Raw genomic sequence first — 26,143 nt, 5'->3', positions numbered from 1 at the left:
TTTATGTATTAATGAATATTCCAATGACTCTTTGCTGTCTGTAGCATCATACATGGGACTCTGATATTATACGTGCATGGACAAGAAAAGGGTAATGGAATTGGTCAAATTCATTGAAGGAAAGGGGAAAAGAACGGAGAGGATGTTCAATTTTTGCAGTTCGAACTAGCTACTTTTGGGGGAAATGGCGGAACCCGTGGAGCAAAAAAGACAAAGAAAAAAACCCACAAATCATCTTTGAGCAATTCTAGGTATAGGCTGGATAACTATTGTCATATTATATCCGTAATTCTCAGATAGGTAGAGATATACAGTACATATATATGGATACAATTTCACGCTTCTCACAACTTCATCATGATGATTGAAGCTGCCAATTATTTCTTCTTTTGCTATTGCTACTCCTCTGCATCTCTGACTGTATCGAGAATGAAAAGTAACGCCATGCTATAGTATTATTTGCTAATGCTTTTACTTTCCGTAAATATCCATCCATGGTCATGGATGGAGATCCTATAGCAAGTGAAATGATATATCTCCCGATGCTGTAGTATTATTTGCTCGTCATAGTCGCGATATTTGGAAAGCTTGCTACGGGCGCCATATCTTTGTCTAGCTAACCCGTCCTTGAAGGTGTTGGGCTCACCTTCAACATTGCCTTGTCAACTAAAATTGCAGTGAAATCAGAGCAAGCAGAATTTATCAGTCATAATACGCCAGAACTACTTGTGCATGTTAATATGTATGTAATGACAGAGCCATGATTCGTAGGATTGAGTGCATGAAGTATAAAGGATGCAAGATGGTAAAACACACCCTTCCCTCTCCCCCACCACGGGCAACCTCTGGTACCGGGACCGTATTTCATATGTTTGTTTTTGTGAAGATTTGTGGGTGTTTTATGATGTTACTGAAAATGGTTGTCTTAAACAAAATTTGTTTTTCTATCTATAGGTCTTTTTCATGTCAACACTCAACAGGGTGTGTTGTGGATAAGTATTCAGAGAATTAATGCTACGGCGGTGAGTACTTGTACTTACGTTTCTCAGTGGTAGTTTTCCTTTTCACCTATTATTTCTTGGTAAAAGTAGGAATCTAGGAATTTCTAGATGCTACAGGGCTGAGAAGACAAAGTAAGATGTTTATCAAGTACAAATAATTTGCGTACTACTTTTGGCGGATTCCGGATCATCGTACTTTGGCAGTTATCGTAAAAGTTGGAAAGTGTGGGTCAAAATTGTCCTAGCATCAACGCTACTGCTTGAATGGTAGATTCATAAGGAAAGATATGCATTGTATTTTGGCTTAAACCGTAAAGAGATGGTGCATGCGTGTTCTGTCCATATCTGTAGGTAGAGGAGGGAAAGAGAAGTCGGAAAAGACACCTGAAAGTAAGCATCTAGTTTCCCCTTTAGGGTTGCATGTTCTTGCTTCACTGCTTGGAAGGCCCCCATGCATCTGCACGACCAATGAATCATGTAGCAATAGATCATCATTTAGCTAGGCTCATATAGGTCACTAAAAAAATAAAATAAAATCAAATTAAAAAGCATGAGGGAAAGATGTAAGCTGAGCAAAGTCAACTTGTACCCTTCAGGGTCCTCTTCCTTGCAGTAGTCTTGGAATCGGGTGCATTCCCTTTTCACCTTTTTGGCACCAATGCTGCATCAAGATGAAGGACAATCAGGGTGCTATGCATATGGTTAATTTGAATGATCAATCACTACCAAGAATGTCTACTATATATCTAGCAATCGATACGCAACCTTCTCAGCTGTTGAGATTGAAACAAAGAAAAGTTTTCTCTTCTGAAATGCTAAACCAGTTTACAAAGAAGTCGATTGCATCCAATTCTTGGAAAACTTTGATTGCCTAAATCCTTGTTTTAAGACTCAGATGCAGGGCCGAGTACTGTCTGTTTCGTTACATGCATGCACGCACGCATGCATGCATGCATGCAGATGTTATATATGTCAGTATTGATCGAAGAGCAAGAGTAGATCTAGCTTGCCACATGATACATATGTGCATTGGGGATAGAGATACTCATAAATCTGAAACTGAAACATTAAACTTTGTGCTAGGGCATCTTGGATAAGATTTTGTGTTTTGTCTGCAGTTTTTCAATGGACACGCGTTACTAGAATGGTGTATCAAGTCAGCAGCGTTGGGTCGTTTACAGCCCCACCTCATCCATATCACCAAATGTTGCATGGAATCTCTAGAGCCCGACTGAAAGATGGTGACTTCTAAAAACTCTTTACTTATGAAGCAAAAATTGCTTGTGCATCGACAATTTCTATCACCAAATGTTGCATGGAATCTCTAGAGCCCGACTGAAAGATGGTGACTTCTAAAAACTCTTTACTTATGAAGCAAAAATTGCTTGTGCATCGACAATTTCTATCACCAAATGTTGCATGGAATCTCTAGAGCCCGACTGAAAGATGGTGACTTCTAAAAACTCTTTACTTATGAAGCAAAAATTGCTTGTGCATCGACAATTTCTATGATGTCAATACGCCAAACAGTTTGTTTTTATGCATCCCGTGCCAAAAAATGTCAATACAGACAGCATCCTTTTCCCAGCTCCTAGCCCCACGGTCCCCGCCCCAAGTAAAAGAAATCCTGTGTAAAGATCCAATTACCAACTTTTTTCTGCATACATCAGTAACATATGTGTATATATATATATATATGTCGACATATTACCTCCTCTAAGATTATGTAAAAGAACTTAAGTAAAAGCAATATCAAACCAATCTAAAACTAGCCACAATTATCGTAATGATTTGCAGATACGAGCATGTTATTCTGGCTTCTATCAACGTGGACGAAATTACATCTTTGGAGCTCCAGCTTGCAAGTTGCAAGCGTGAGCATCTTTAATATTTTTCTAACTTTTCAATCCATAAGGAATATTTGGAGCAGTTGAATTTTTCTTTCAGTCAATAATATATTTGATGGGATGTTTTCAGATGCGTGCATTTGAAGAATAGGGGATCAGAAGTATATATGCTATTGCTAGCTATCATTTTTTTTTTTTGGCAACTTTATTCCAAGAGATACCCTCTCGCTTACTTAGCATTTGTACGTGTGCTTTTCACAACATTTTTTTTCTCTACTTATTGTTTGAGTCGACCTTAAAGTAGTTAGTCGAGTGTTGAAAACCTTTTCCATTTTCCAATAGACAAGACACCTTCTAAACATGGTCAAGGCCTCTCCCAACCCTTTTGCTTTTCACCTTTATTTTCACTTCTAGCTCTTAAATTTGTTGATGGGAAACTATTAAAAAAAAAAAGGAATAATGAAGAAAGGCTCTCTGGATATCAAGTTCTATTAGTGTCCGATTTTTCCAGGATGGATGAACATATCCCATTTGAATTGTTTTTTTTTTTAAATTATTATTTTAGAATTTTTATAGAAAAATGTATTATAACGATTTGATGCATATATATACATTAAAAAAATAATTAGAAGTCGCCGCGTTCATGAAAATCGTAAAAACTTTTCCTCTTAAAAGACTGCAAACCAAACAAGGGCACTGTTCTAGCTCCTCACTATTACGCCATTTTAGCACACTACTATTACTTCCAAATAACTACAGTTTACCCTGAGCAGCTACCCTTGAACTGGTGCATGACATCATCCAACTTGCCAAAGTCCATAGGGTTTTTTCCCCTGCATAACAATAATAATGTAATTGACAGGATTAATATTTACTAATTGCATGCAAAACCAAGAAACTAGATTGTTAAGGATGGGATTTTTCTCACATTGCCATTTCAATGTTACGGATCAATCTTGCTGAATCATTGTAGAAAACCCTGACAACTTCCTCCACAAAGTTAGGGTTAGCATCATCCTGCAATTCTTCCAGCTGAATAAATTGCTCATCAAGATAGCCCTGCAAATTAAACCACAACTCAGAATCAGATATTAGATATGTGGGCATCCATAAGAATAAGATACAATATCCTTCACATTTATTCACTTGGAATCTGATAAAAAAGCTTCTCTCGTCAAGATTCCTAAAAAAAGACCAATAAGCTTTTGGCTAGGATACCGTTTGTGTCCAAAGTATCAAATGACCAATGAAGTTTAACTTCGTACCAAAAAAAAAAAAAAAGACCAATTAGGTTTAATTGTATGACTTGCACATAAAAAATTTGGAATTCATATTTACCATTCCAAGTCCTGAAATCACTCAGGAGATTACGTTATACCGAAAGATAAATTATATAACTTCTTTAAAGAAAAAATGATATAACTTCTTGATTCAGCCTAACGGCCATCTTCTTTTATTGCCATGTTAACACAGATCGATAGTGGAAAATACCATCTTCCTTCGCCATCCCAGTTCTTGCTTCTATACTCAGTACTTACTCTTTCGACAACCATTTGTAAGGTAATAGTATTCCTAATTGTACAGACTCTGGATTTCAAGAATTTTTATGATCAAGGGCATAAAAGCTTTTTAGACAAAAATAACCTGATCAAAAAGGGTTCTCCTCATGTGGGTTGCTTGCCGTTGCAGTTGATTTCCCTCCATTATTAGTACTGATGAAAGGGAAAAGTTTGAAATGAACTGGCAAAAGGGAAAGCAAAGCCCTCAGAGAATTGAAGGCAAGTATGATATGTTGTTGCTGTGAAAATTTGTTGTACGAGGCGGAAGATTTGGCAGGTTTATATAGGAAGGTTGAGAGGACATAAGGGGTCCACATCCCTATTTCATATTAAGTTAGCTGTTTTTGGGATGTTTTTGAAAAATTTTACTATAGTTGAATTTTTAGAGTATATTTTGGCATATTTTTAGAATATATTTTGAAATATTTAAGAGTAGCAGAGTTTTTAAAATATATTTTGAGATATTTTTTAAATATTAAAATAATTTAGACTACCTTTTAAGGTATTTTTTAAAATTTTTATAGTATTTAAAAAATTAATTTTTGAAAAACTAATGGATCCAAAAGAACAAATTTCGGACTGTAGCTTTTTGCTTCACCACTTGGATGTGATCCACCAGATAAAGTTGAGATGCAACACTGTTTCACTGTGTGTGTTGATAACTTTGGCTACGATCAAATCTTCCGTCCTTCGCTTTTTAAATCTCTCCATTCTCTTATTAAAAAAAAAAAAAAATTGAAAAGAAAAAAGTTTCTCTTTTCTCCTTTCCACTTTTCAAATCCGCCGTCCCTCCCATCCTAAAAAATTTAAAAAGAAAAAAAAAACTTTGGCTCCATTTGATTGGTAACTTTTCCGAAAATGATTTTGTTTTATCTCATAGGAAATACTCCCGCCGTCCCACTTTGATAGTCCTGATTCTTTTTTCACACAGTTTAATAAAAAGTAGTTAACTTTGTTGGAACAATCAATTTAGGTAACTATTTTTCTAAAATACTCTCACATTAATTAGTGTACAACTTTATGGGAACTTGAATTGATGGTAAAAAAAGAATCAACTTTTATTAAATGGGGTAGGTTTATAGTAACAACAACTTACATTGAATAAGGGTATTTTAGGAAAATTAAAATACAATTACATTCTTCAATTGGAAAGTGGACTACAATTTGAGACAGACGAAAAAGAAAAACAGGACTATCAAAGTGGGACGGAGGAAGTAATACAATATCATGTTTCATAGCTATCTTTTACATGTGCCACTTCCATAATAGCTTATATAATGACATATTTCCATCTGTCTTTTACATATGCCACTTCTATATATAACAGGCTACTCAAATCTTCAATTATCCACCATCCTCCGTGGCTCGTCATGAGAAATTTTTCAATCCAATATATATATATATATATATATATATATTAGGTTTATGAATAAAGAATCGTGTCCCACATTAGTTCGAAAGATAGAGAAAGAGCAGTTAATGGCTTAAGCTTTTGGGTCAAAGTTGGATTCCTGACTTATATATTGGGCTCTTTAGTGGGCTCTCTCGAGGTATTTCTCCCATATCAAATAGGTATCAGAACTTCAGGTTGCGAGACTGGACCACTCATGGACAAGTGGATTCTTCTCGGAGTTGGACTGGTGAAATTCTCTTCTTGGTGGTGGATCAAAGTGCTAAGGAATTTGGTTAGTGTTGGACCAAGTGCGGCATGAATTTGGCAAGGGGTCTAGTTGGTGTTAGACCAAGGAGTCAAGGGTTGGCAGGGGTCTAAAATACAGTTTGGATGTTAAAGAAGAGTGGGTCCATATTTGGGAGAAGAGGTGATCTTAGATGATAAGGTGAGATTGTGTTGAGTATTAAAGTGGATTCGGAAAAGAGCTTGTAAATTTGGATTTAATATGAGGGGTTACTCGTAAAGAAAGAGATTTGTTAGATTCATAAATAAAGTATTATATCTCATATTGATCCGAGAGATAGAGAAAAAACACATCAATATATGTATATGCAAAGAACGCATATTAAATAATCAAATAAGCGTTCGTGTAGATTAAGGTGTAAAGAACTGTATTCATGCAAATAACTCTTCTCCACCGTGTTTCCCGTTAATCAAGTAATGGCATATTTCAGAATATTCCTCATTGTATAATTCCATTTTGTGTTTTTAGATGACTAAAGACTGTTATAATATTCCTCATACGAAGAAGCTAAATTCACACCTTCTACAAGCTTCAAAATTAATTTTACAAGTTGTAATTAAAGATTTGAATTTAGCCCTCTCTCTTTCTCCTATCTATCACACCCATCTCGTGTATTTAAATAAATGAGAGATCTTTATCATATTTCTCATATGAGTGAATTTTCAGTCTGCGTTCTATTTTCTCCAAAAGAGTAAGAAAAGACCACTTCTACTCTGTTCTCTCTCTCTCTCTTCTTTTTTTTTTTTTTTTTGAGGTTTTCTCCAACAGCAACTTCAAAAAGTTTGAATAAAGTTGAGATTTGATAGACTAATAACAAAGGTTTTTTTTTTTTTTTTGGGTAAGTGAGAGGATTTAAATCCAAAACTTCCTACTCACAATCCTTCTCTCCTTGCCCCAGGCACCGACCCAAGAATAATAACAAAGTTGAATCTCAAACAAACAGTCATTTTTCTTTTTTTGGTATTATTGGATTTTCCAGAACAATAATAACTTTAGAAAATTTGAATAAAGTTGGGGCTTGACAGAATAATAACAGAGTTGAATCTCAAACAAACTGATCCAGTTGCTTGATTCCTGTTAGTCCCTCTGAATCAAAAGACAATTGATGAAGCCACTTTCCAGGTCACAAAAAGAAGAGATACTCATGAAAAGGTTACATGGCCATCAGAAAAAGCGCTAAAAGAAGGGGAGTAGATTCTAAGCAACTGTCAAATTTGAGATCTTCGCAATGAACGGCTGTGGAAACTAAAAATGTGCTAAATCTTGCAAGAGGTTTTTATGTGAGAAAATACAGTAAGCTCGCAGACCAACTGCAAAAGCTAATTTGAGAAGACGTATTCTCCCAATAAAGGGGTTTGGCCGCTTGAGGAGCATTTCAGATCATATTTCTAAAGGTCCTAGGCATACCCCATCAATATGCGTAGCTGTTTTTGCAAGATTGATCTCAATCACTTCGATCATGCTTTGCGATCAATCAAATGCCACATAAGTACTATTTGTCACAATCCTATCAAATACTTCCCTCGTCCTCCCCACCTCCCCCACCCCAAAAAAAAGAAAAAAGAAAAAGAAAAAAAACTCTAACAAGATTAAATCAATTGTTAGTACCAAGCAAGAAGTTGAAAGCAAAATTTTTTTTTAGTTGAAAAAATGTCAGCCATCGAATAGGTTAATTACCTTAATCGAGCTCAAGGAGGAGAGACAAATTCGCCCTGCCTGTAGGCATGTAAGATTCAAATCAAAGATATATATATATATCCCTTTTTTACTTTATCATAATTTTCCTTTAATTTGCATATACAATCCTCGTGCCTTTCCAACTAGTTAACTATTACCAGGTGGGGACTGCATCTATTAATCTGCTGCTGTGTGTCGAGCCCTGCCTGCATCAATGTTCATTTTCCATCAATTTTAACCCGACCAAAATTTATGGCAACTTGAAGGAGTAGTAATGTACATAAATCAAAGGCCATTAGCATCTAGTTATAGCTGCATATGCATGTCTAACTCAACCTACATAAAGAACCAACGTTTATGTAAGGTTCTCACTTCAAAAAGACTAGTAGTGTTTGGCACAGAAAGGGAAATGGTCGACCATCCCGGAAATAGTAGTGCAATTTAATCAACCACGAAAAATGGCCATCTCCTACTTACAATGCTACTACTGAAAACAGGAAACCTTCACTGGCTATGCAAAACCTGAAATTCATTCAGCATGTAAAGTACTACTGGTAATTTGACAATAAGATGCAGAATAAACCACGGCTGACTTTACAAATCAAATTGAGCAATCAACTACTCAGACGAGTGCTATGCAACGCACGTCCATATAAACTATTGTTTCAGGGTACCTAAATCGTCTGATTACAATACGCTCAGTTTATGGTTGCTTCAGATTTTCAACAGCTACAGAGAATTTAAACTGAAATGCATGCATGTATGTGCATAAATATGTAAATAGATGTATATACAATACATGCATGCATGTATGTGCATAAATATGTAAATAGATGTATATACAATACATGCATGCATGTACAACTAGCCTAACAAAAAGCATATATATATATATATAGTATATTTTACAGGCAACATGATAGAGCACAAACTTGATGCATACACATTCCGGTATAGAGAAAACTTAGATACCCATCCAAATTTGCACATCATGCTTTCATGCATATAAGATTGCACTGTGGGATTAGTAATATAACCATGTAGAATGTATACTGAATACCAGTGATTGCTGTCCATTTTTTATTATAAAGAGTACTAATGAATGGTTTTATGAGAAACAAGACAATTTTATAGCAGACTCAGAAATCCATTAAACAGCCAAAGGTTGATACTAGAAGTTGAAAACTAATGGAAACCGACCTATAAATCACTAATTTATTATAAAAAAAAAAAAAACTCAGATGAATAGATCGAGAACCCCCGGTCCATGACCACCCATGAGGGAATCTGCTTTGTAACCGGAAGCGACAACATGTCTCTTCAGGAAACGTAAAAGCAGTACCATCATATGACCAGCAGGAATAATCACCGCATATGACCCAGTTTTCTGCGCCGAAAATGAACTGCTTTAGGAACTCAAGATCTATCTACTTCGGGTAAACTTAGCGCAATAAGAAAGAGTAACTTAGGAAAGTGGAAAGTTTCAAGGAATGAGTTAATACCAGGCTATGACAAAGAGATAAAAGAGAGAATCTCAGTAATCATTGAAAAAGAGCATATCCTTTACATTAGCAGACAGTAATCCTTTGTCCTGTCCGACACTGTTGAAGATCCATTTTAGCTATCCCAGCATATCATGCAAAGCAAAAGTAACTGAATGAGATTTACACCCTTTATTCCCTTGCCGCCCATCAAGAGGTTAGAGGAGAGAGTGGTAGCAAAAAATTACAGCTTTCACAGGAGGACCATTGACCTCTCTTTCACGCTAAATGGAGCTGTGTGGTCTCCTACTTGCCTTTCTAAAAGATTCAAAAGCTCTAGGTGGGTGGGTTACTAATCGGGCATCAGAACATGATTAAAACTTTTCCTCTTCCTTCTACTGGGACAGATGGATATTCTTCCTCCCCAGTCACCATCTCCCATGTTGATAAGGAACCCAGGGAGGATGTGGCAATTCTCCAAACAAATTTCAACTTGGCTCACATTTATAAGTGAGCTCCGAACAAAAATTCCTCACGTCCACATCCAAAAGTTCCATGCCACACGATAAGAGCACGACATGGATTCTTCTCTCTTGCTCCAATCCTGCCTTTTTCACTTTTATTTGATTTTCTCTTACCTTTCTAGTCTAGTTTTTCAGGTCAAAGATTAAAACAATTTACCATGGACCCAAAACCTGAAAACGAAAAAAGTGATGGAGGAGGAGCTTTCGGCACATCCGAAACCCTTTAAAAAGAAAAAGTTTAAGGAACCAGCAGATGGAAGTATACCAGAACTTACAATTACAAGGGACGTTGAACTAAAATTCAGCAAGAAACAATCGAACTTCCAATTGTAATGCCATTCATTTTCTTTTAAGAAGTGCATCAGGGATGCTAAACCTTGATTATGCCAGATAATTCAAGTGGAACGGAGCAAAGGTGTTTTAAATCCTTAAACTGACCATCAATTGGCATAACATACTGCATCTGGAATTGCAGCTACAATTTACATTGATTTATAGGATGATCAAGAGGTGTACGTTTCGTATATACCAATAAAGGCAAACTCCTATCAGAAATCATGGTATAGATTTCAAAGAATAGGGAATTAAGGGAATTAATTCAACTGCTCAAAATCCATCTGCTCACGCCCTTAAAAGGGAGGGGTGAGGATAGCGTAAAAGCTTTAATGCTTGCCTTTTTGGATAAATTATTTCTCCCCTCAACAGTAACGACTCATGATGATGCATGTTGGAGAATATGGAATTTGAACTTTTGATGAGTGAGCTTTTAGGTTGCTATCGAGCTGACCCTTTCAGCAAGTTCCAGAAGCAGCATGGGTTATATTTATCACCGCAAGAATCCCATAGCTTGGTACACATTTTTGAGGGTATTATCTGCAACGTCTGCAGCTTTTCTAGCACCTTCAGCCAACACTGAATCTAGGTAACTTGCATCAGACATGATTTCCCCATAACAAACCTGAAAAGTTATAAACTATAATTAGTGATGCACATGCCTTATGTGTGATATCCACTATAAAGTACCAGTCAGTGCAGGCAGAAGAAAATGTAAGGCCAACTATGAAGAATTAATTAGGTTGAAATGACATGGGATATAATCAGTCATCTGAGAATACATGATTGTCAATGGCTTGGGTTTAACAAACGTGAATTGAAGCACAAGGGAAAAAAAATTTGAACTCAGAAAAGGACAAATAGAAGAAAGAATTTTTGTTCGGCTTACAAGAAAGAGCACTACAAATTTTAGCTTGAAAAAAATTGGGCATATGGATGGTAGAAACATAGTACACATATACAGGTTACACGGAAAAATAATTGTCATGATATCGGGGAAGCAGGCATGCCTCTCTACATAATTTCACAGCCATGAAATAGTGTTGCGGCTACTCTTCGATTTTAACTCTGCAATTTTTACTCCCTATGCTAGGAAAAGTATTCACATCCCGAGCAGAGAATCAGTATGACTAATTGACTATATCTGATTGTCTGGCTTGGTAATGAAAATTCTAATGTAAGAACAGAAACCTGGATGGGATGTAAGTGAGCAATCAAAGCATCTGTAAGGACAGGTTTGAACGTCCCCCAGTTCATATCTCGACATTCTTCAGCCACTTCCTGAGGAAAGATAAAGATCAATGGTGTAGAAGAACCTATAAATGAAAGCGTATAATTGTTTTTAAAAGATTGTATTAAAGTTGTATGCATGATAAGGAAACATGAACACATCTTTCATAAAACAATAAAAAATCTGAAAAGATGTCACTTGTTTTTCTAGAATCACAATCACTGCATCTCATTTTCATAAATGTTTAAAAATATGTCAAAATAAGATGCACTAACCTTTCGCATTATAGGTGTTTTTTGTGTACTTTTATTTCTTTTTTTTATAATTATGTTTTTAAATTTTTTATCTCGTTTTTAGGTGGGTTGTGCCACGCAAAGGACGTAGTGCAAGGCCTAGGCAACGTTCAAGAGTCCTTGGTAGCAAGCTACCATAATGAGCTTTCCCCCTTGAAAAATCGAGTTAATATCATGTGGGCCATTGGCCCATGTATCAGACATTAAACTGATAATTACAGATACTACATAATCATTCCATGAATAAACAAGTTTCACATTGGGTCCACTTTAATATAGGACCTACAACAGCAAAAATACACATTATGCTTTAAGGTATTGAACCTGCTTTGTCTTCCCTGTGACGAGCTGATAAACTGAGAGAAGATTGTTACATTCAGGTCTTTCAGAGTTATCAAATTCCAGGCTGCATAATTCACCGCAGAGAAACAAGCACAAGAAAAAGAAAAATCAATCTAAACAAGCTTGTTGAATCAAAAAGCAAAGAATGAATGCAAAAGTATTTTCATAAATCAAATAATTGTTCCAACTACTAAGGTCAGTAAGGCACTGAATACATACCCAGGAAATGAGTCAGTCTTGCAACGCTTAATTTTATTATTGACAACCTGCGAAAAGCAAAAGAGTTCAAATCAGCCCATAAGGTAATGTATAACAACAAAAATCAGGCATAAGATTATCTCATCCACATAAAAACAAATGGAACTCAAAAATTCAAATTCAGCACTTCATTGACATTGACTTTCCAGAAAACTTGGTATACTAGCAGCACATCAAGGCAGTAAACCAATTTAACTCACATCTTTAGGGTCAAGCAAATTGATTCGAGACTGATCAGAAGGCGCCGATTTGGACATCTATAAACAAAAATAAATCAGTCACATAAAAAGTATCAAAAACAGCAATTACAAAAAATATTTGAAAAAAATAGAGCACCAATAAAGACTAGAGTCCTGCAATATTTAATTGTACCATTGTGTGTTGCTGCCATTTATGTGGTATCAAATTCTCAAGTTGAGGAACAAAACAAAAGGGCAATGTGCAGAGTTAAACACATCATCTTGGCTACTAATATTGTGGGGGGAGAGAGAGAGAGAGAGAGAGAGAAAGTTGTGTTAGAGAGAGAGAGATTTAAGGATCCATTTACTTTGTCTAAGGCCATCATAGTTATGTCCTCAGTTCAATCAGATCAATCTCTCATAGTGCTCCTAAGTTCTGGTTGCAATGGTGTTAGCCATGACTCACACAGGGTAGGTGAGTGCTTGTTCACATAGCAAGGATTCCAGGTGCCTCAACAGGGGATGATGAGGCGCAACAAACACACACAGTGCAGTTGCCCATGCCATCCTACCCATTTTCTTTAACCAGAGAGTGACAAAGGGCAGAAAAGCATTCAAATAAGAAATATCCCCTTTTAAATAGTCTGGGCCATTGGATCGGACTCCCTTTTAACCAAGTGATGTGGCACAATCTGGGCCATTGGATCTTTGAAGACCAGGTCTACCCAAGTTTTGGCCTTATTTAAGTAGTCTTTTATGGTGTTGTATTTACAGAGTGAGACCTAAGACAGAAAAATAACATAACGTAGTATAACTGTAAAACTCCAAACCTTTGAAAGACCATCAGTTAGGGACATGACTCGAGCTCCAGTAGGTGGAATAAGGGGTTCCGGAACCTACAATGATTATGCAAAATCACATGAGTCATTCCCAGAAATAAACACATATGAACTGAATATACGTAAAACCCTCAAACAGATAAGGAAGAAAACAGCCACCTTAAAAATTGCACCACCTCGCCTGTAACAAAAATTTGAAACCATGAGTAACTGTATCAAATGAAAGGCAAAGGAAATTCTCAATGAGATATTCAGCAGGTGCTCGACCCTAAGCAAAACTTGTCCCTTACCCTCCCAATTTCTTCCACTTCCTTCCTCCATAAAGATAGTTAACACGCTGAGCAAGTTCTCGAGTTAACTCCAGATGTTGTTTCTGATCATCCCCAACCGGGACATAATCAGACTGCAGGGGAATGCTGCAATGTATGAGAATCATGGATCCTCAGGATATTACCATCAAGATGTATAGGCAGCAAAAATTATTGAAGTAATAGCCTTCACCTCACAGAAAATAAATTCTACTGATGCTATATTAAAAAAAAAAAATCTAGCAACAAAAGAACTAATTTGGAAGCATGAGTCGTTTCCCTGAACTTTAAAATGTAACCTTCAGCTTTGGAATGAACATACACGGCTTTAAAGATGAATTCTCCCTATACCCTAACACAAAAATGCAGCTTCAACTTTGGAATGAACATGCATATGCTCAACTTTAAAGATGAATTCTCCCTACACCCTAACACAAAAATGCAGCACAGGACAACCCACCTGGTATAGCAAAATATCAGATGCCATTAGGACAGGATATGTCAGCAGAGCAACCCCAACATTTTCATCTCCCTACATACAGAAAAGATAAATCAAAACAAAATAGCAACACCATGAAACAAAATAAAGTGAAACCCCAGTGCCTGGCAACTCCTAGTATCAAACAGCTTCCAACTATAAGGTATTTGATCATTATTCTTGACAACTAAACCCAATAATTTGGACTAGGTCCACTCAGCTGAAGAGAGATTGACCAAGATCTACAGAACCCTGAGAAAGGTTGAACAAAAAATTCAGTGTAGTCAGCCTATATGACCCTAGGGGATGAGAAATCTTGAACCCTACCCAGTAAATTTGCCTATTTAAACATACAAGAAATCTGTCCCCAAAAATATGCCTAATTAACATGCAAGGCTGCTGCAGACCTATAACTAGAGAGTTGTCCAATGATTATCACTTTCTAGAATAAAGATATCCATCGTTTTCTTTCAATTTTTTGGTAGGGTATAATTGTATCTAAGTTTAAACGATAGCCTATTTACCTAACTGCATATATAAAATATAGGTAAAAGACTATCAAGAAGCTTCGAAGGCAAAAGCAACACCCATAGAAAAGGCTACATACAGCAAAAACGCACCGCTTTCAATGATTTCTCCTTGAATTGGATCATTCTATTCAGCCAACCAATTGGGGTTGTAGAACTGAGCAGCCACATCAATTCGACATGAGCACGGACATGAGACTGCACAAACACTGAAGCCTGAACATGAAAACAGAATCTACATTTAGGTTTAGCCTACAGAGATGAATAATTGGCAATATAAAAATAAATAAATACATAAAGAGAGCCAGACCTTGGAGGGATCCACTCCACATGCCAAGTAAATTGCTGCTGTTTCTTTTGTTGCTTTGGATAGCTGTTGTGTGTCATAAGGCAAGGTGATCTATGAATAACATGCCCAAACTGAAATTAGATAATTCGTTTCCATATCACAACCATAGTAAACCATGAACTGATGTCCTATACACACACACACACACACACATATGTATGTATGTGTGTGTTCGTATGTATATGTATATGTACATGCATATATATCCCCCACAGTTGAAAGAAGTTAAATAAGAAAATAGCTACCAGGTGAAAGTTCAGCTGGTCAGCAACAAATCACATGTCAAAAGAATGAAGATGAAGCACATATTAAAGACAGAAAATTTCCAGACTTTGTATATGATTACCTTACTTTTCAGTGACTGAATTTGTTCCAAGATTCTATCGTGCAAGTTCAAGGTGACAGGATAAAAACTTGAAAACCTTGTGATATAAGGCCTAGTTTCACAATAAAAACTATCTTTGATCTAGCTCTAAGGACAAAAAAAAATGCACAGCTATTTATTCCAATTAAATTTCATTAAATTATCTCTATGATTAATTTTTCATGCTTATCAATACAACCAGATATTCAGAAACAGTGCTTCCTTGTACCAGATGGGTTGTTCAAGGATAAATGAGTTCAGAAAACATGTAAACACAAAGAGTTATGGTCTTCAGAAAAATTACGGGAGATAACAAGTGATTAACAAATGCCAAACAACAGTAGAAGCAAGAAAAACAATGAAAGTGTGATTAATCAGCAGTTCAAAGCTACATAACAACAATCACAGTCCACAGATATGGACATACCGCATGCAGGTCCACAATGAAGAAAAGGGTGTCATATGCATTCTGCAAAAGGGAAACCAGAAGATGAACACAAAATCACGTTGAATCACGTGAATGATAATCCAGAATGTAACAACGTTTTCAGAACTTATAATTGCTCAAACAGGAGTTCTTCAGGAAGCATAAGATGCTAGACAAAACTCATAATAAGAACCCTCAGACCAGCAATTTATCAGGATGAACAAGAAAAGATGGGACCCTAAGTAGCACATTCATTTACCATGTCAAGCTATACCGGTTTGAAGATTACAATTAGTAAATGGTAAACAGAACACTGTAACTAGTTAATAAAACAGCATTTAGCATTATTTCAACTGTTTCACATCCAACCGGGAATGCAAAACCAACTTAACTGGTCATTAAAAATTGAACAGCAATCCAGAATGCTCAGAACTTAATCAAGTGAAAGTTATTGAGCAAGTTTCTTTTAAATAAAACTGTGGATTATTAGAGCATAAGACATTTGCAGGCACATAGAAGAAACATTTTCTGCAATTGCCAAGAAACATGGCCACACTGTCTTACCAATAATACGAGGCCAATACTAATGGCAAGCCAACTGTGCAAACAAAATGCACCAAAGCTTCTTTACATATAAAACCAAAAAGACAAACTGTTCAAGTTTCCCAAACCTGTATTTGAACCTTACTTGCAAGTCAATCCAATTTTTTATAGCCCCAAGATAATTGCCAAGATGTATGGATCCTGTGGGCTGCACACCAGAGACCACCCTCTTCCTATTAAATAAGAAGAAGGAAAGAAAACTTAAGTTCCACATAACAAGTTTTCTAAAATGAAGTAGAAATTTAGTACCTCCTTCCTTTCCTATATCTCATAATCATTCATCTTGGAAGTCCCAAAATGTTTGACACATGCGTTAGAATGTAACTACTTATTTCTACACTTTCCAGTGTTAGTAGTTTTTTTCACTCAAAGTTACTATATATGCCAAATGCAATACACATGAAATAAAACTCTTTCCACCAAAATTCAGAAACATATTTTGGTCAACAGTTAAAAAGTTCAAAATTTTGAAGATGTCATAGCCAAAAAAAAAAGGAACCTTTGGAACTCTCCAAATCAATCTTTATTTTCTTACCCATCCTCAATGATTCGTCAACCACATACAAAGTAAACTTCAAACAATAAAAGATAATGCAAGGAGATTTCTAGTTGAAAAACTCATCCACAAAGCTGAAGTCAAAGAAGGAAGGCACTTTTCTTCCTCAGCACGAAATACTAATCAATCACACAGTTAACCTACTATATTTCTCAGTTAAAAAAGAGTGCTCCTTGATTACGTCGTTGCCACAGACACATTTCTCATTCTCAATGATTTACAAACAAAAGATAATAATCATAACAGCAGCAGCTAGTATTATGCACCACCTCTAATCAATATACCAAACGAATTTAATAACCTTTGAGCTTTAAAAGATAAATGAACGAGTAAAATACACTAACGACTTGAGAAATACGTATTTTAATTACTTTACGGGAGTGGAAGACGGTTCTGAAGTCGCAGGCTCCGAGACGGCTACGCTACAGAGACATCGCAAATTTTCGCGAATCGGCGGAATTTTTGCGGTTCCGTTCAAGTATTTCCTCGGATTCAATCTACATGTCCTGCTCAGAATTTTTAGAGAGAAATCTTAATCAGTAAAAAAAAAACACACACACACAAAGAGCACATACAATAGAAGAATGGGGAAAATGAAATTGGAAAATGGAAAGAAAGTGAGATTAGTACATGGAAGCTCTGAAGTGAGGCGCGGCCGTCGTTGACAAAGAGAGGAATTGCGAGAGAAGTGCGGGTGCCCGCCCCATTGTTACTTTCTTCTTCTTCTTCTTCTTCTTCAGCGGAGTAGCGTTTCTCCCTTTTTGTTTTTGCTTTTTTTTTTTTTTTAGCAGGATAAGAAGCACGAGGTTTTAGTTTCCACTCCCAGAAGTAAACCTCGCGTTTTTCTTTTTATTTTTCTTTTTTTTTTGTTTATCTCAATATTTGTAATTCAGGAATTTCTTTAAAACAAAAATAATTTAAGATTACTTAAATGCTCCTAATTAGTTAGAAATCTACTTACAATGAGCCCGTTTAGATTGTATTTTTGGAAGTTTTTACAGAAAAATAGTTGAAACACTCTTTTTAGGATGGAATGTAGGTAGGATAAAAAATATATATGAAGAAAGATTCTCATAAAAATTAAAAGATTTTTCTGCAAAAAATGCAATTCAAATGATCAATAATTAGAAATAAACAATATTTTTTTATTTGTTGTGAAGTAATTCAACAGTGCACCTAATTTTTTTCATTTAAATATTCGATCATAAATAAGATATCAATTTCTTGAATGATAAATAACTAAGAGACAATTGTTTGTTTAGTAGGAGAAAAATCTAAAGAGACACTTAATATTATGTACCTAATTGGATATATTTTTGTACAAAACTTTGTACCTTGATATATTTTTCACTACAAAACATCATAAATTTCATCAATCCACTTAACTTTCAAACTTGCAATATTTGCTTGTTATTTTTTGTTTTTAAATAAATAAGCTAATTTCCATTCACCTTTGTTAAATTTTGATAGAGGGAAAAAAAACTTGGAGCTTTTTCTTGTATTTTCTTCTCTTTTTTTGTGTTTGGGAAATTTTCAGGTAAACATTTTGGAAATTCAATTTTGGTTGCACAACGGAACCCTTTTGCTAAATGAAGAAATTCATTCTCACATATCCCATTTTTTGATGGAGTGCCCTTCTCATCTGGCCAACCACTGGGCCAATGGCACAGTGGCCACGACGGGGGACTTGAGTCCTTTCTTGGGTTGTAGGTGAGTGTTCAAATCTCACCTGCAGTGAAAAAATTTAAGAGTTGTGTCAGAATAATTTCTTGATTTAGTTGGGTCTGTATATCCACAAGCTCCCTATCACACCCTCCTTAGCTCCCTCTCCTTCTAAATTAAGATAGAGTAAGTTATACTGCTGATAAAAAAAAAAAAACCCTTCTCATCTGGCCTTTACTCATGAGTCATGACGTATGTAAACATGACCTCACATAGTCACGCACTCACGCACCAATTGCCACACACTCACACAGTAGCAGCTATAACTGCGTGTGTTTATGTTTATAATAGCGGGTGTCTGAACCCCGAAGAAAATTGACAAATTGAAGTAACTAAAAAGAGGAGAAAAAAAAAGAGAGAGAAAATGGATGAGGAGAGAATTCTAGAGAGAGAAAGGTACCAAATCGAACAAATACGACAGCTCGAATTGGAGGAATTGCAGGTGGAAGAAGTCGACTCCGATGACTCCGACGACGACAGCTCATCGGAGAACAAGTATGTTTGCTTAATTTACACGTTTTCGACTTATTACTTTGTTTTACCTTTTTTTTTTCCTCATTTCAGTTTTTTTGTTGAATTTGTGTTGAATGTAGATGTATATATTGAAATTCTGGGCATGAAACACCAAATCGGTTTGGATAATATGACCGTTTTTGCTTAATTGCAGTTCCGAAACCCTTGATTTTTTTACAAGGGTTTAAGAATCTTCTCTTTTTGTGGTAATTTTTCGGTTTAAAGTCCAAAAAATGTTTCGGTTTAGTATACTAGTACGGATACAAATTCCACGTATATATGCATATTTTTCTGTCTTTGCCTGTGGCGAATTTGGTTTCAGTTTTAGATGCTAGCCTGCTGTGGGATCGCCATGTGACTCAGATAAATTCGAAAAGGAATTAAGTTTTATTTAGGTTTTTGTTAGCTCGAGATGGTTTTGGCACATGTTTCTGATGTATTTACAGCTTGGAGGTGACTTACAAATATGTTATGGGTACCCATGAAATTTGATTTATCTAAGGGACAGGGATTTGTCAAATGGTAAGGAACAGGTTGTAGATAGACGTGACGGAGCTAGCATTTCTTATCAGTCTTGTACTCTTTTGTGATGGACTTTTCTGTTGGTTTCCATTTCACATTGCTTATATATTCTGTATCTATGTCATATTCGCAGCTTTAAGACTCAGAATTGAAATTTGCAAGCTATTTGCAATTTCACCTGGTACTTTTAAACGTCTCCATTTGGGATTTTGGATCAACTTAATAGATGATAGCGTAGTTTTCTGAAGTTATCTAAGGACATTTTCCTTCCTTTTTATGTGCTGTGCTAAGGTTGGAATCCCTCAACCTCACCCCCAAGAACCACAAGTATAAGAGGCTGTATGAGAGGAAATCTATTCATGCTCAGCTATGTGTGTGTGATCCTGCCCTAGAGTTTTTCATGTTAAAAAATTACTTAGGGTGAAGACTTAGGTATGTTATCAACAGTTGAGTTCAAGATGGTTTGGTGTGTAAAGTTGATGAGAAAATTAAACAAATGCAAGAAAATTTATTGGATACTTTTGTCATTTCAGTTAGATATCAGCGATCCTGATTATTTTTTGGTGGATGAAGAAAATGTGGTTGTAGGATGTTGTCCTTGCTCTAGTTGAACCTACTTTTGTGTGTATCTGCAGGCACTGATTCTGTGATGAATTGGCTTTTTTGTTGTGGTTCAGTTATCGTACTTCTGGAGGAGCTTCAGCCTCTGGTGAATTTACTTATGACACCTCTTTGGTGGCTTTGCACTCCTACCTTGGTGGTAGGTCTTTCTTGGGGGTGTTAGGTACTGCTTGTATTAAAGCTCTTCAAGATCTAACAGTTTGTAGTCCCTGAACAGATGTTGAGGACACCCACAACAGGCTTGCTTTTTTGGATGGTGGTGCTGTATTGAAACTTCCCATGTTCTATCTTGAAGGTATTTTTTGTCCTTCATTAATAGCCAGTTTTGCTGGTTCTTTCTTTCGAATTTTCATATCTCAGATGCCGGATTACATACTGTCTGTTGAAACCTCAGCTACTTACTTCCATTAATTCTATTTTCTCAGGGGTGGTTCTATTTCCGGAGGCCACACTTCCTCTTAGAGTTGTTCAGCCTCATTTTATTGCTGCTGTTGAACAAGCGATGACTCAAGTTGAAGCCCCTTATACCATAGGTGTGGTAAGTGGGCTGCTTGTGATGCTTCCAGTTCATGTTCCTTTGTCTAATACTTGTTTCACTTGTAAAGGAGCTTGGTTTTGCGGTATGCCTTTCAGGTTCGTCTTTACAGGGATTCTCCTGATTACCAGAGACCGAGATTTGCAATTATTGGGACCACAGCTGAGGTAGGGTGGCAGAAATCTTGTACATAGTTTTCCTATATGTGCTTTTAGATGCAGAGTAATTTTTCTTTTAATGGTTTCATTGCACAGGGTCTCTAGTTTGGGAAAGATAAGAAAAAAAGTAGGATAGTAACTCTCTCCTGGTTTCCTTGAAAGTTTTTTTTTTCAAACAACTATGAGGCATGGAATCTTATTAGTGTTGTGTTTTTAGATTCGGCAATATCGCAGGCTGGAAGATGGCTCAGTGAATGTTCTTACACGTGGCCAACAGCGTTTTCGCCTGAGACGCTGCTGGATTGATGTGGAGGGTGCAGTAAGTGTATTAATGTGCTGAACAAGATGAAAATTGTATGAATCTTTTGGCTTCAATTGAAATATGATGTCGTGTTTTCTCTTCTGTAAATAGACATATGGGGAGGTTCAAATAATCCAAGAAGATTCACCATTGAGGACTCCACGTGAGGCTGTTGGACGGCTGGCACCGCTTATGAACTTGCGAAGTAATATCCTTCAAAAACAACCTTTATACAGTCCTAGAGCTTGTCGGTTAGGAGATTGGGATGGAAATGATTCAGATGCAATGTCTGAAGAGTCTTTTGAGAGTGAACTTTCTTTGCATGAGAGGGGATTGCATCAGTCTGCACTATTTTCGTCTTACCATACAATTCATGAGCCCACAAGTAGTGAGGATGAGAAACTTGATCCAGATGGAGAAGTGCATCAAGGGAGCTCTCGTTTGGACAACCTTCTGGGACCATTGAGAGAATATAATAGTGGGAGAGATAGTACTAAAAGTGCTATTTCTGGTAATTCTGGTAATCTTTCATTTAAACGGATGAAAGCTGACAAGTGTGCCTTAGACCGGCTACGTGAAGTTCCAAGAGCCTTCTGGCCCAATTGGGTTTATCATATGCATGATTCATATACCCTCGCCCAAAAGGCAGCAGGTTTGTCACTTTTATTCATCTAGAGTTACTGCTTTTAGCTGTACTAATATTTTTAACTTTCATTCTCTACCTCTTTAGCTATTTAGTAAAACATGCAGTAATGGTATTTAAAAGGTAAGGGAAACATTTTATACACGCCAGAAAAATGCTTCATATGCTTCATTTCATTTGTTTTATTGTTTAGGAATATGTATTCTTGACTCTCTCTCTCTCTCTCTCTCTCTCTCTCAATTGATGGATTTGTTGACTGTGAGGGGACTTTTTTGTCCTAAAAACGAGTAAAAAATGAAATGGAGTGTATGAAGCTTTTTCTTGGGGTGTATAAGTCATTACCCAAAGTATGGGCATTGATACTGATGGATTGCATGATAGATTCCAATTCGTGTTACATAAATCTGTTACTCATAGAGATTTTTTACTAGTCAGATAACTCTTCAGATATTATGTCACGGATTTAGCATACTGCTCTTTTGGACAACCCTAAAATTTCTTGTTTGTCATGGATTTTGTTGATTCTTTCCTTTTGTTTTTCCTTAGGAGGGGCGGGGTAGGAAAGTTGGGGGGTTTCAAATTTGTACTTCTAGTTGAAGATTGGTTAATGCACAATTCTTTTTTAGCAGATATGAAAGGGATATATACTCTTAGGACATTAGGTTCCAATTAGAAATTGCGATCTGTACGAGTATTGCCTCATTGAATCCTGTTTTTTATTTATTTAACCAGAAAAAAAAGAAGACGCCCTTTAAGGTTGATAATGTATTTCAGACAGGTGGAAACATATAGTTAAGGCACCAAGCATGGACGGGTTTGTGATGAAACCAGATCTTCTTTCCTTCCATATTGCCAGTAAGATTCCTGTGTCAGAATCACTGAGGCAGGAGCTTCTTGAGATTGATGGGATTTCATATAGACTGCGGCGGGAAATTGAGTTACTTGAGAGTTTTGATCGTGTTCGATGTAAAACTTGTGAGGTAATTTGGTATATATGGGAGCATATTTGAAGTTTTGCTCAAATTTATGCAGTATTGTTTAACTTGAAATTATGGCCTTACTATTTACTGATACTGTCTCCACTTTTTGCCCCTTTTAGAACCTCATTGCCAGGCGAAGTGACATGCTGGTTATGTCCAGTGATGGTCCTCTTGGTGCTTATGTAAATGCACATGGTTATGTGCATGAAGTTATGACCCTTCATAAAGCTAATGGATTAGCAGTCATCGGAGATCCAGTCAAAGAGCATAGCTGGTTTCCTGGGTAAGACTTCTTGCTTTGCTATCCTGTTGAAGTTAAATTTCTCAACGTCAAGGAGATTATGATTTTTTCATAAATTACTGTGATGTTAGTCACACATAACGCATCGAACTTGAAAAGCACTCTTTTTAAGTTGATTACTGCCTGATAGTTTGTAGCTGTTAGACAGCGGTGAATGGTCGCTTTTTTTCGCAAGGCAATGACAAGACTGTTCTTACAAACTAAGGGTTCTTCTGCAGTAATTTCTAATATTATGTCTAGGCTATGATGTTTTGGCTTTGAAGCATCTATTTTGTATATAGTGATTGTAGTCTTTTAGATGTAATTTGATGCTGATAAGATAATCTTTCCGCAGGTATGCATGGTCTATTGCCGAATGTGCAACTTGTGAATCCCAAATGGGTTGGCTTTTTACAGCCACAAAGAAGAAGTTGAAGCCTAGGTCGTTTTGGGGCATTAGGAGCTCCCAAGTTGCTGATGACACGCGATGAGAGTTACATGATTAATGTGCCTTATATAATATAAGTCAATCTGTATATAAAAGTATTCTGCTATATGTTCTTGGTATAGAGCAGTTATTGTTCCATATTAAGTGTTTTAGATGGAAACGATGCTGTCGGTTGTAATATGAGTTTAAGATTGTGGATCCCAAATTCCTGCTCGAGTTGCTACGTACCACACTTCTGCGTGCCTTTTATGTTGTCATTTTCCTGGTATGTTCTTGCTGCTGAGTGTACTCCCTGCATGCTATTGGTATGTCAATAATGTTACGATGTTATGGCAGAGAGACCAGGTAACGTCCGGTTAATGTCGTCCAAGATTCTTAACTGGATTTCTTGAGATGGTTACGTCTTTGTAGGACTCTTCAGAGAACACACGGGTACACTAAGGACACAGAGAAAAAAAAATTTTTGGGGCTTTTAAAGTACAAGATGACCTTGCTCTAGCTAACTTCTTGCTCCCACATCAACCCTCGGACTCGCACTGGCATTAGAGAAAACAAGGACAGTCTGTAACATGCATATTCACAACAGCAGAAGAAGGAACAAGAAGCGATTACATTCTGAAGTTATAGAAACAAGAAGTATTGGCATTGTGTACAACCATATTGATTGAATGGGCAAAATATATTTCCAACTCTTTGTTTACTCGTAGTTATTTAGATTTCTATAAAACCATTTACAAGCGATTACCTGTCTTCTCATTCTCATACTTGATTATCATTGTACAATTTTCAGTGAGAAATGAAGCAGTATCTGCTTCTGGGCTCAGGCACGTTACAGGTTGCCAAAACATTTTTACCGTCTGGCGTAAAAGAAGTCGTCGGCTCGAGCAACATAAAATAGGCAACAGCAGTCAGGCCAAAGCTTCTGCAAAGTTGCTGCAGCAGCATGCCTTGCAAGGAGGAACAATTGTGTCGAGACAGAAAAACGCACCTTGGCCCATATATCTTCTTCCCGGGCAGGAAATGTAATAGAAAAGGAAGCCAACAAATATTGCCAGCAGAGAGGGCAATGCTGCAATAAGATGCTTTGCTTATCCGCAAAACACAACAGTGGATTAATTGAGTCTTAAATAATTGATAATCCAATCCACTAGGAGAATTCAACTGTGAAGAACAGATTTGCAATGGATGCAGCTCTCGACTTATTGTAGCTGTGATTATAGAGGATGCTAAACGAGCACTTGAGTTTGCGAACTGATCAATATAATGCCCAGTTGGTTGATTTATGGAAGAAGAAGAAAATGGACCTCATCAACTGCGTTTTGTTGAATATGGACAAGTAAAAGAGCTAGGTAGGTATAATTGCTTTGTAAGTTGCAACTGACAAAACAAAGAAAGAATGTTCTTTTCCATGTTTACAGTTTGGAAGAATTATGGGAAGGATACACAAAATTCGAACTGAAGCTGTTCGTTGCTATTTGATCAATTACTATTAACTCACAGGGCAATCACCACTTTTCTCATTTGTGTGGACAAACTGAGGACCTATTCTATGCGAGTATCATAATAAATTATGCACGGGATCTGCCCCTTTCCTTTGCTGTTGACCAATGAATAAATATAGCGTGCCATTACGCTCGTACATTCCACAAAAATAAAACAAAAACTTTTGGTTTTATGTATTTTCGTAAAAATTAGACCTTGTTGCCCTCAAGATTTTAGAAATCCTTTTATATCCCCTTAAAACATTAAATTAATTGTTTTTTCTTATATCCTTGTAAATATTAGATTTTGCCCTTCAAGGCTTTTACACCAGTATAAGGATGTCCTTGAAAATACTTCTTGAACCTCTGCTTTTCTCCACCAATGCTTTACAAAAATAGGTTGCACCCTTCATTCTTATGATCTTTAGGCCTAGCTCTGTCTAGAGGTGCATTCTTAATTTCACTTCTCACACCTATAAATCAGTCAGTTACTTATAATCAGGTCAGTTCGGTTGACCTTAGGTCAAATTGTTGTTGGATCCCTAAAGTTTGAGAAAACTAGAGTCGAGCCGTTTGACTCCAACGCTATAGGCTATAATTGAGTATTTGGGAGATGGGATTTCTCAAAAAGTTCTTTTCTCAAAATTCCAAGTTCAGGCACCCTACAATTTGTTCTCCCTCCTTCCCGACATGCTAAACTTGAGCGAACGAACCAAAAAAAAAATGTTTATTTAAAGTTAGTTTAGCAGTTGTTCGTTCGTAGATCATATGGTCAAAATTGAATCACATCACCTAACATGGTACTTTATTTTTTTTATGTATAATCACACATTAAAGAACGTAATTGGATCTGGATGAAGTGATAATGATGTAATTCAATTGCTAAAATAGATCTACGCAAGTATTTCCCCAACCAGTATATTTAGATAGGTTTTAGCTTCTCTCGTAGCTCCACCTCCAATCTGCTGGCTTCATGGGCAACTTATTTAGCTGTTTCAGCAAGAAAAGAAATTAAAAGACGACTTTTTGAGCAGTTTCCTTGGCATGTGACACAATTAAGCTACAA

At 36.5% G+C, this 26,143-nt stretch overlaps 3 protein-coding genes and 1 pseudogene across 3 annotated transcripts; 1 reads left to right on the top strand and 3 right to left on the bottom strand.

The window, feature by feature from the left end:
• Nucleotides 1-254: 254 nt before the first annotated feature.
• On the bottom strand, nt 255-4,643 carry LOC113780984 (histidine-containing phosphotransfer protein 4-like). Its single transcript, XM_027326792.1, has 6 exons — nt 4,493-4,643; nt 3,777-3,907; nt 3,613-3,681; nt 1,591-1,662; nt 1,386-1,458; nt 255-666 (listed from the first exon to the last, which is right to left on the bottom strand). Exons 1-6 carry the CDS (start codon nt 4,550-4,552, stop codon nt 649-651), a joined length of 423 nt encoding a protein of 140 aa, XP_027182593.1. The 5' UTR covers nt 4,553-4,643; the 3' UTR covers nt 255-648.
• Nucleotides 4,644-10,013: 5,370 nt separating this feature from the next.
• LOC113779916 (tryptophan--tRNA ligase, chloroplastic/mitochondrial) lies at nt 10,014-17,631 on the bottom strand. Its single transcript, XM_027325701.1, has 15 exons — nt 17,504-17,631; nt 17,245-17,379; nt 16,403-16,490; nt 15,715-15,756; nt 14,885-14,974; nt 14,668-14,790; nt 14,030-14,101; nt 13,552-13,664; nt 13,421-13,442; nt 13,253-13,318; nt 12,444-12,500; nt 12,205-12,251; nt 11,968-12,049; nt 11,311-11,400; nt 10,014-10,744 (listed from the first exon to the last, which is right to left on the bottom strand). Exons 1-15 carry the CDS (start codon nt 17,578-17,580, stop codon nt 10,613-10,615), a joined length of 1,236 nt encoding a protein of 411 aa, XP_027181502.1. The 5' UTR covers nt 17,581-17,631; the 3' UTR covers nt 10,014-10,612.
• Nucleotides 11,708-11,892, bottom strand: LOC113781822 (annotated as a pseudogene).
• A 1,279-nt stretch (nt 17,632-18,910) lies between the features above and the next one.
• LOC113781540 (protein cereblon) lies at nt 18,911-23,845 on the top strand. The gene is made up of 10 exons (XM_027327497.1): nt 18,911-19,090; nt 20,308-20,390; nt 20,469-20,546; nt 20,677-20,789; nt 20,885-20,953; nt 21,162-21,263; nt 21,357-21,897; nt 22,663-22,868; nt 22,988-23,151; nt 23,504-23,845. Exons 1-10 carry the CDS (start codon nt 18,960-18,962, stop codon nt 23,637-23,639), a joined length of 1,623 nt encoding a protein of 540 aa, XP_027183298.1. The 5' UTR covers nt 18,911-18,959; the 3' UTR covers nt 23,640-23,845.
• Nucleotides 23,846-26,143: the final 2,298 nt, after the last annotated feature.

The sequence above is a fragment of the Coffea eugenioides genome, chromosome 8, assembly GCF_003713205.1.
Source record: "Coffea eugenioides isolate CCC68of chromosome 8, Ceug_1.0, whole genome shotgun sequence".
NCBI classification, from domain to species: domain Eukaryota; kingdom Viridiplantae; phylum Streptophyta; class Magnoliopsida; order Gentianales; family Rubiaceae; genus Coffea; species Coffea eugenioides.
The sequence above is the reverse complement of the archived record's forward strand: the minus strand, read 5'-3'. Positions and strand labels throughout refer to the sequence as shown.

Coding starts and splice junctions, on each gene's coding strand:
- LOC113780984 (XM_027326792.1), bottom strand. CDS start 4,552: ATGGAGGGAAATCAACTGCAACGGCAAGCAACCCACATGAGGAGAACC. Junction 3,908..4,492: donor GGAGAACCCTTTTTGATCAG/GTTATTTTTGTC, acceptor TTTAATTTGCAG/GGCTATCTTGATGAGCAATT. Junction 1,663..3,612: donor TTCAAGGGTAGCTGCTCAGG/GTAAACTGTAGT, acceptor ATCTTGATGCAG/CATTGGTGCCAAAAAGGTGA.
- LOC113779916 (XM_027325701.1), bottom strand. CDS start 17,580: ATGGGGCGGGCACCCGCACTTCTCTCGCAATTCCTCTCTTTGTCAACG. Junction 13,443..13,551: donor AAGTGGAAGAAATTGGGAGG/GTAAGGGACAAG, acceptor TTTTTGTTACAG/GCGAGGTGGTGCAATTTTTA. Junction 12,050..12,204: donor AAGACTGACTCATTTCCTGG/GTATGTATTCAG, acceptor TGAATTATGCAG/CCTGGAATTTGATAACTCTG.
- LOC113781540 (XM_027327497.1), top strand. CDS start 18,960: ATGGATGAGGAGAGAATTCTAGAGAGAGAAAGGTACCAAATCGAACAA. Junction 21,264..21,356: donor GGATTGATGTGGAGGGTGCA/GTAAGTGTATTA, acceptor TTCTGTAAATAG/ACATATGGGGAGGTTCAAAT. Junction 22,869..22,987: donor TTCGATGTAAAACTTGTGAG/GTAATTTGGTAT, acceptor TGCCCCTTTTAG/AACCTCATTGCCAGGCGAAG.